We start from the raw sequence: 9,305 nt of genomic DNA, 5'->3' as shown, positions 1-9,305 counted from the left end.
AACACTTCTGTTTTTGTTTTGTTTTTCTTCAGTTTTTTTTTATTGTTCAGTAAAAATAATCTGGTTATTAATAGACATGTAAATTGTCTACATTTACATACAAATTACTTACTGTGAACAAGTTGTGACTATAGAAACAGTAACATATGTAAATCAGCATATTAATATAAACCTACTTACCGACTGTACTGGACGAATTTAACTTATGATTCAAATCTGTAATTAGTTATTTAAAGTGCCCTGTAATTGTTTGTTTCAAGTGATGCAGTTTTTCACAGCTTGTTGAACCTCTGCCCATCTTTACTTCTGAAAGACTTTGGCTCTCTAAGATACTCTTTTTATACTTACCTGTTGCTAGTTAACCTCCAATTGTTTCTTTTTAGTAACACTTACTTTACCAGTCTTTTGTTGCCCCTGGCCCAACTTTTTTGAGATGTGTTGTGGCCATGAAGACCAAAATTACCTTCTTTACCTTATAACCCTCCTGGCTGGCTTGCCAAAAAAAATTTCTTAAAAGGGTACATTTCCTCAGTTTACACATTTGACGTGTTTTCTATGTTCTATTGTGAATAACATAGGGGTTTATGAGATTTGCAAATCATCGAATTCTGTTTTTATTTACATTTATTTATATTTTACACAGCGTCCCAACTTTTTTGGAATTGGGGTTGTATTATTAAGCTACATTTACCTGAATTAAAGGTAAGATTAATGCTAGCAGTCAGGCCTTTTATTTGTTTCTTTATATTTATTATTACAACTGGCCTGTAGCCTGTGACCCCAGGAATTTTCCTCAATCTAGCCTTTGTGAGAAAAAGAAAGAAAACCCTTGCTTTGAAGTAAATGTTCTTGAATAGGAAGGTGGACCAATTTACAAATGAGAAATAATCCACAGTTTGGAGTTAAAAGTGTATTTTCAGAATGACACCGTTTCATTGTTTTTGCAATAACAGGCATGTTTTTTTTTTTGTCTATAATGTTAAAAATGTAAAACTCTCCTTATTCAGACAATAGTATAGTAATCATTGTATTGAAAATGACTGAGCAGTCCAGGATACCTCCGGAAAATCCCCTTTACCCCCCCCCCCCTTTTTTTTTTTTACTACATGAGGGATAATTCAATCCCAGGCAGTCCAATGCTCACAGGTCCTCCTCATCCTCTTTCTGTTACTCTTACACAGACAGAGATCTGCCCAGAGGTAGTTTATCTTGAGGCTGTATGCTCTGCAGCAGTCTCCTCACCATTCCCAACTTCCCCTTCTTCACAAGCTCCCTTGACAGCTCTGCCACTTCATCAGTGTATGTCCTGCACAACAGCCTGAGCTCTACCCGGACAATGTCCGTGCCATGTCTCTCCTCAGCCTGCTTTACACATTCCTCCAACTGGGATAAAATGTGACTGATGTTCCCTGTGCTCTTGGCGAAACTGGTCAACAGAGCCTCCAGCAGGAAGTGCAGCGCCTGCTGCTCAGAGCTTCTAGGTCGCTCCAGCTCCAGTGATTGTCTGAAGCAGTCGATGGCATTCTCCTCTTCTCCTTTAAGCAGCAAGCACCGGCCACGCAGGAGCTGTAGTTCTGGCAGAGTGGAACCCATTGGGCACTTCAAGGCCTGTGAAAGGCTGACCAAAGCCTGATTCACCGACATCTCATCCACCATTATACTCTCCTTCACAGCATCCACACCCATGTAGTAGTAGACCTGTCAGAAGAAAGATGTGATAATATATTAAAGGTTCATAATACTTTATCATGCTGGATATGAACAGATTTATTCATCATACAGGAGCAGGAGTCTTTACAAAAGAAATGTGGTATTCATGAAAATCCAGTCAGTCCGGAAAAACGCAGCTTTACATAAATGCATATAAATATGGATATAGAGTTCGATCCCTAAAGAGCAAGTCAGAGGCGACCGTGGCGAGATGACATGAGGAAAAAAACCCTGAGAGGAACCAGAATCAAAAAGGAAACCCATCCCCTACTGGGCGACTTCCAATAATGCAGTTATGAGTCATTACTCGTGCATGATCAGGTATGATGACTGGTATTAACATGTCGTGCACTTTTATGTTGAACATGTTCGTGGTATTTCTTTCTGTAGTAATGCAGCAACGTAAGCCAGCATTTAACTATGTTTGGTGTCTTGACTCACCTGTCCCATCTCTAGGTGAGTCCTGAGACATGGCTGAACACTCAGCACCCGCTCAAGGTCAGCTCGGGCCTCTCTCAGGTCCTGACGGTCAGGAATCCCACTCAGTCCCAGCTTTGCCTGCTCCAAGGCCTTAACATAGTTTGTGATTTTAAGCTGGAGAGAGAATGGGGGGAAAGCTGTTTTACCGGGTAAGATTTCTTAGACAGAATACTTAGAAAATAAAGAAAACTGAGGAGTAGAAGACTGGGTCGGTTTATAATGAAAGGGTAATTGATATTACCTCTTATATTTTCTTAAATCTACACTGCAATCTGTAAGCAATTGGACAAGAATGTAACAGTGTTTTTTCTTTAAATTATGTATCAAAGTGCTGACTTTGACATGGCTAATGTACAATATATACTGTTTCACTTGCATATCAAGGGCCTCCAGATACAAATACCACATATATAATCAACTTTAGACCTTTACATAGCTCTCTCATGATTAAACTGTTGATGCAACAACACAATGATGGATTATGTATAAAGAAGTTAAATTCATGCTCAATTGGTTTAAGGTCTGGTGATTGACTTGGCTAGTCTAAACCCTTCCGCTATTTTCCCCTGATGTAGTCCTTTGTTAAGTTGGCTGTGTGTTTTGGATCATTGTCTTGCTGCTTGATGAAGTCCCTCCCAATTAGATTGGATGCATTTCTCTGTAAATTGGCAGGGTGAATGTTTCTGTAAATTTCTGAATTCATTCTGCTGCTACCATCATGAGTTACAACGTCAATAAAGATTAGTGAGCCTGTTCCAGAAGCAGCCATGCAACTCCAAGCCATGGCACAACCTCCACAGTGCTTGACTGATGAGCTTGTATGTTTTGAATCTTGAGCAGATACGTTCTTTATCCACACTTTAGCCTTTCCATCACTTTGGTAGAGGTTAATCCTGGTTCCAGATGTTTTGTGGCTAATCTCTGTATTTCTTTGCAAATTCCAATCTGGCTTTCTGATTCTTACTGCTGATGAGTTGTTTGCATCTTGTGGTATGGCCTCTATATTTCTGCTAAGCCTTCTTCAAATGGTGGATTGTGATACCTCCTGTGGAAGTCATTGACATCACACTGACTGATTTTCATCTTGGGAGGGAGGGTTGTTCCTTCACAGCTCTCACAATGCTGTGTTTTGCTTGCATTCTCTCATTTGTAAGTCGCTTTGGATAAAAGCGTCTGCTAAATGAATAAATGTAATGCAATGCTTGTAATCAACTGCTGCTGTTTTCCCTGGCTGACCAGTTTGATGTGTGGTTGTTAGTACACCAGTGGTTTCTTTCAATTTTTTTTTTTTTTTTTTTTTTTAGGACATTTCAAATTGTTAGATTGGCAGTGCTTGTGCAATAGTTTAAAAATTGCTTGCTTTTCTCCCATAGACAGCTCTCTGGTCTTCATTTTGGTTTATCCTTTTTAACAACAAATTCAGTCATCACAGGTGAAACCAAGGGCTCAAATCAAGAGTAGACAATCAGAGCTATTAATTATTTAAACAATCAATCTAACAGGGAACACCTGGGCAACAAGAAACACCCTTCAATAAATGTTCAGATTTTTTTTAATCACTTGAAAAATGGGTGGGTTCATGCAAAGTTTTTTTTTGTTTTGTTTTGTTTTGTTTTGTTTTGTTTTGTTTTTAAACCCTATCTAGATGTACATATCAGGAAATAAAAGCTGAGATCTATTGTCTCATTCATCTTTATCATATTCATCAGAAACTGGTCTTGCCATTCCAATGCATTTGTACATACCTTAGCTCGAGTGCAGTATGCTTTCCAGTTTAGCTCTGCATCAGGCAGCACATTCAGGGCCATGTTACAGACGCCCATTGACATCTCATATTTACCTGACCAAAAAAACACATTGGCTAGCTGATTCAATGTGAATGCATCATCTGTGGCCAGTTTGATTCCCTGTAAACACACCCAAAGAAGATCATTTCATACTGCATATTATTTCAGTAATGCATGACAACTAATTAAGTAACATACCAGCCATTTCCTTTAGCATATCAACTGAATTGTGTTTGTAGGAGGTGTAAGGCTGACAGTATTGATGTAGGCCTGAGGAAAACTAGATTAGGTGAATTGTTAGAGATAGACAGCAGTAAGGGTTAGAACTATTAATGAAATAGCCCATTAAAAAACATTTTTAATCTCTATCTACTGCTTCTGTAGAATGTGATTATCACATGTGGACATGTTTCCCTTTTCTGGGGGAAAAATAAAAACTTGTATTCCATCCGTAAGTGCTTATGTAAGATTTCTCTGGTATGTTTTGAGATTTTTTTTTTTATTATTATTATTTGAATTTTTTCATTGTTGAGTCAAATTTGTTTGTTAAAAAAAAAAAAGCTCTAAAGAATTTACAGTTATGTAAATTGAAGTTTTTTGCATAAAAAAAACCCTTAACTGGAATTACTTTTTATTATATTGCTCCATTGTTTAAAAGTACAACTTTAACAAGACATTCTCTCATGTCTCATCCTAAGACCTTTGTTTTAGTGTGTGTGTATTCTGAATGTGTATCAGTCGCATACTTTAAACTGCCCCAACAATTCTCAGTAAGTGAGTTTTGAGTTAACAATGAACGCTGAAATTATGTCAGGGTAATCACACATTTACTACCTTTACAGTAGAGATAGAATTAGGCAGAAAAAAAGAATGGAGAATTCCTTTTAATGCAGAACACATTACAGTAGTGCTTTATATAATGTGGAATTAAAATAAATGTCTGTGCTAAGAAACTCAGAAGATAGAAGTAGCAAGAGGGTTGTAATGTAGGAATGTGGAGTAAACTTACAGTACAACCCATTAAAGTTAGGATACAATCTATACATCTACAGAGCTACAGTCTGCATAGCTTCTGATATGTCTGGATTAACATACAGTACCGATCCATAGCACGACAGCGGCTCAGATCCAGACAGGCCACAGTCATGAACTGACATTGGGATAGTGGAGAACTCGTCCTTCCTCTCAAGCATGAGACCAATGTAACACCAGGCAAGTGCTAAGAACAGAGGCAGTTGAGTCAGCTTAAAGACTAGGTATGGAGACGTGGCAGTCATGACATTAGAAACTAGACAGGCCGGTCTGTGACACATGGCTCTTATTTAACATCCCACATTAAAGTCATTGACTTTTAAAAGGCATTTAAGTAATAAAAACATAAGCTATCAAGGCATGCAGAAGCTGCAGCAAAGCCAAGTAAAAAGCTAAAAGTAAACGACCAAAGGAAAAGATAAAACTTTTGTTGGTGATCACGCTAATAAGACAAATGTTTACCTTTGATGTGTGTCGTGTCTGATTTTAGAGTCTCTACTAGCAGTGTCAGACCTTTGTTGAAGTGCGCAAGCCTAGTATACTCTAAATCCTTGGAATCATTGACAATACCATACAATCTATAAAGGCAAGAGGATTTCAAAAGAATGTATTGTATGTCTGGAGGAATGTATTACTCGTCTATGATTAAAGCAGCCAATATTTGGCTGAGGTATATTTAAACAGTCACATTAAAAGTGGAGAATTTCATACTTTATGTGAATTGTTGCCATTTTGAAATACCAGCTCCACTTCTCTTCTTGAGGTACCTGTAAAAATCAACAGAGTGATAACGTGTGAAATTCTGTCCAAATTATATTTTAATAAATATTATACATAAATAAATAAATAAATAAATAAATAAATAAAGGCTTTTCCTGGAAAGCCAAAGTCTTACCAGTTCACCTCCATAATGAAGAGCTCGATTATACAAGGTGAGTGCGGTGGTCAGTCTTTCCTGCAGGTGTTCTTCTCGATCCAGCTCCACATCATGAGGCTGGGCAAAAGCCTGCTCTATCAGGCATCGTGCTGCCCTGAGTCTGCTATCTGTTGGGCTCTCATTGGCCTCCAGGTCCATGAGAATTTTCACGCGTTCTAGACACTCGCTCTCCTCACCGTCCCTCCCGAGCTGCTCGTACACATGGGCTAGGTTGGCCCAAGCATTGAGGTTTCCTGGATCCTCCTGGCAGATGCTATGGAAAACCTCCTCAGCTTCATCTAGCTCTTCAAGATGGTAGGCTAGCAAGCCTAGCATGTTTCGTATAGCATACTGCAACCTACCCGTCTCAGCCTCGAGCTCAGCCCGTAGGTTCTCGCGTTTTATCTGCGTGTCACGGAGGCGCAGGGTGGCTGGCCCACTTGGCTCGATGTTTAGATTCAGCGGCATGTGAAAGTGTCCAGGGATGAAGGCCAAGCCTTCAATCAGAGACTCAAGGTCCTCGTCTGTGCTCTCCTCCATGGTTGTCTCTTCACCATCCAACACACTAATACTGATAGTGCCCGACACTAGAAATGCTGTTATGTTGTAACCAGGACAGGAAATACAGGTTTACCAGGGAGGGGAAGAGTGAAGAATGATGTGGTTTGACAAGTGCTTTTCTCTTTCAGTATTGGTTCCCTGCACTCCCGGGTCAATACATTTGGCGTCAGAATGGAGGAATTGAGTAGGCAGGTATGTGAGCAATAATGCATGTCAGATCACACACCTGCTTTGTCATCAATAATGTATTGTTTCTAAACAGACCCAAGGAAAGTTCTCATTTTCCAAAACAGAACTTTTCTTTTATGTCTACTGACTCCGTAAACTTTTTAGATTGAGAAAAAAAAAAAACACTTCAGAGAGAGCGGCTTGCTTACAGTAAGCTTCTGTTTTGGAGCTGTTTGATATGTCATGGAATGCGACGGAGGACATGCTGAAGTAATAAAACACTCGAGGCCTTGTGTTATCATGAATAACACCAGATCTGTGATTTCATCGCAGACACAAGCTGTATATCTTCTCAGCTGCGATGCTGTTCATGAAAACACAACCTTGAGTGTTCTACTGCTTTCGTACAATTGTTTGTTAGCTATGGAGAAAAGTAAAGCAAATATGTTTCAAATGTTTATTTTTAATATCGGCCATTTCTTCTGCAACAAGTGGCTTGTTGCTATGCAGCAAGGTAGGCCTATTGTGGAAGGGCTCTCAAGCATGACCAAAACACTTGTTAAACAGTCAGATGGTTGACACGAGGCCCAGCCAAACACTTCTGATCTGGAAGGCAGTTTACCAAACACTTTTTTTCTTCCACTTGTCCTGAGGTCATGGCTTAAACCATTAAATTGTATTATGCTCTGCATATTTTCCTGGTTATTTGTACTTGTAAGAAAACCTAAAACTGTCTATTGCACCTTCAACCAATGGAAAAATATGTATATATCCCAAACATTAAATCATTCAAATGGTTCAGTCAGTTTTGGCAAAATGGTAAGCCATGCATCTTTATAATGTGAACATTTTTCCTGTAAACATTATATGTATCATGTGTTTTTAAATTTTATTAATGGCCAAAAAGACAATAGTGGAATTCAGAATATATCTAGAATTCACATTGTACTGTATATCAACTACAGTCATTTCAATGACTTTCAAAAAGTCTACTAAAAAAAGTCTACCACAATAATTTTTGCATTTCCTTCACTGACCACTAGATGTCAACTGAATTCTGGTGCTGGAATAAGTAGCAAGCACCCTGAAATGACATGGCCATTTAAAAACACATGTAGAAAAATGCCTTCAGCAAGATCATTTATTAGGCGGTTTCCACAGTCCATAAAATTCAAATACAGCAGCATTTTCATAAAGAATTATTAGCTCCATAATGCAGCAACAATGCAAATACAACCCGAGCTGGTCATAAAGCTCTGTCTTCATGTTGGAGTAACTGAATCCTAGCTGATCCCCATCTGTTTACTTAAGCATGAAAAGTCTTTAATGTCTGCAATGAGAGATGACCTTTTTCCCCTGCTGTTCAGTTTTCCTTCATGATGACTTTTCCATGGTGTTACCTGCAAACTTTTAATGATATTATCTTTCTAAATTCTTTTAGTCTGCAAGCACTTCAGTCTGCTCACCATGTGCTCCACTTCCATATCTGACAGACCCATTACTCAAGTGAATATGAGTTTATGAGTATATTATTAATAATTCCTAGAAAGAGATTCATTTAGAAGCTGCACGGATTAATTGAGTTTCGAGAAAAATGCCGTTTAAAACTCTGCTTATTATTCTACCTGTATAGACTGTAAATAATATAATATTTAACCAATGGGTCCTGAACTAATCCAAAACTAAGCCAAAACACATCAAAATGTATCTACATACTTAATACCAAAACAATCCAATTGTAAAATATCAAAATAAATAAATCAATCAATAAAATACAGTATTTTTACCTGTTTAGTTGGCAGTATAAAGGGCATTGTTAACCATGAGTCCACCAACACACTATTACCTCTTTGTTCTCTCCCTGATCAGTCTAGGTCTTTGGAAATTCTGTACTGTTCATGAACTATTTACCAAAGGTCCTAGACCTAGAACAGTTCCAGTGTGAGTGTCAGCCTTAACAACACCAGAATGAGCATATTTTGCAAAATACTTCAGCAAAGAACACAAACAGTATATCAGACAAGTTAAATACAGATTTACTGTAAAACATCAATCCATTCATTTTTCATACTGCTTATCCTCCACAGGAGCTTGGAGCCCCCACCTTACCACAATCAAATTAAATTGAAAAAAAAAATTATTTATTCTTTTTTTAAAGACATATTAAATGTCGCATATACTGCCCATCCCTGCATTCATGGCAGTATTATTAACAGCCAAATGTCCAAATCTCTCATCTGGTGTTGCAGGAAAGAATGCTGTGTGTCAGGTTTTGGGACTAGGCTATATTGCATCAGGCCCTGGAAGCATGTCCTTGGAGTGAAAATGAGGTAGAAAAAAATATGAGACTAACTTACTGAATGTGGCAGGTAAGGCTGCTCTGGAAGAAAAAAAACCTTCAGAAAGGAAATCACATTTTTATGAGCTGCCAGCTGTGTTTGGGAGCAGATATTTTGTGCAATAATTCATAGGAATTTTAGTGCTGGAATTTAACTTGTACGTGTCTCACTTTAGCAGAGTTATAGCAATTATAGAGCCTAACTGTATGTCCAGCACAGCTGTTGACATCCCTGCTCAAACAAAGCTGATCCAACATGTTTAGGTCAGCAGGTTTAATAGTTGCTGAATCAGATGAATTACAGAACTGTGCT

At 38.3% G+C, this 9,305-nt stretch overlaps 1 protein-coding gene across 1 annotated transcript; it reads right to left on the bottom strand.

Moving 5' to 3' along the window:
- Positions 1 to 506: 506 nt before the first annotated feature.
- ttc22 (tetratricopeptide repeat domain 22) lies at positions 507 to 6,516 on the bottom strand. Its single transcript, XM_017479630.3, has 7 exons — positions 5,905 to 6,516; positions 5,721 to 5,776; positions 5,472 to 5,587; positions 5,078 to 5,196; positions 3,936 to 4,097; positions 2,152 to 2,304; positions 507 to 1,698 (listed from the first exon to the last, which is right to left on the bottom strand). Exons 1-7 carry the CDS (start codon positions 6,463 to 6,465, stop codon positions 1,174 to 1,176), a joined length of 1,692 nt encoding a protein of 563 aa, XP_017335119.1. The 5' UTR covers positions 6,466 to 6,516; the 3' UTR covers positions 507 to 1,173.
- Positions 6,517 to 9,305: the final 2,789 nt, after the last annotated feature.

The sequence above is a fragment of the Ictalurus punctatus genome, chromosome 11, assembly GCF_001660625.3.
Source record: "Ictalurus punctatus breed USDA103 chromosome 11, Coco_2.0, whole genome shotgun sequence".
Lineage (NCBI taxonomy): Eukaryota > Metazoa > Chordata > Actinopteri > Siluriformes > Ictaluridae > Ictalurus > Ictalurus punctatus.
Note: the sequence above shows the minus strand (reverse complement) of the source record. Positions and strands in the feature narration are given on the sequence as shown.

Excerpts from the sequence above, each read along its gene's own strand:
- ttc22 (XM_017479630.3), bottom strand. The coding sequence starts at position 6,465 with ATGGAGGAGAGCACAGACGAGGACCTTGAGTCTCTGATTGAAGGCTTG. Across the intron at positions 5,777-5,904 it reads TTCATTATGGAGGTGAACTG|GTACCTCAAGAAGAGAAGTG; the intron begins GTAAGACTTTGG and ends TGATTTTTACAG. Across the intron at positions 5,588-5,720 it reads ATGGCAACAATTCACATAAA|ATTGTATGGTATTGTCAATG; the intron begins GTATGAAATTCT and ends TTGCCTTTATAG.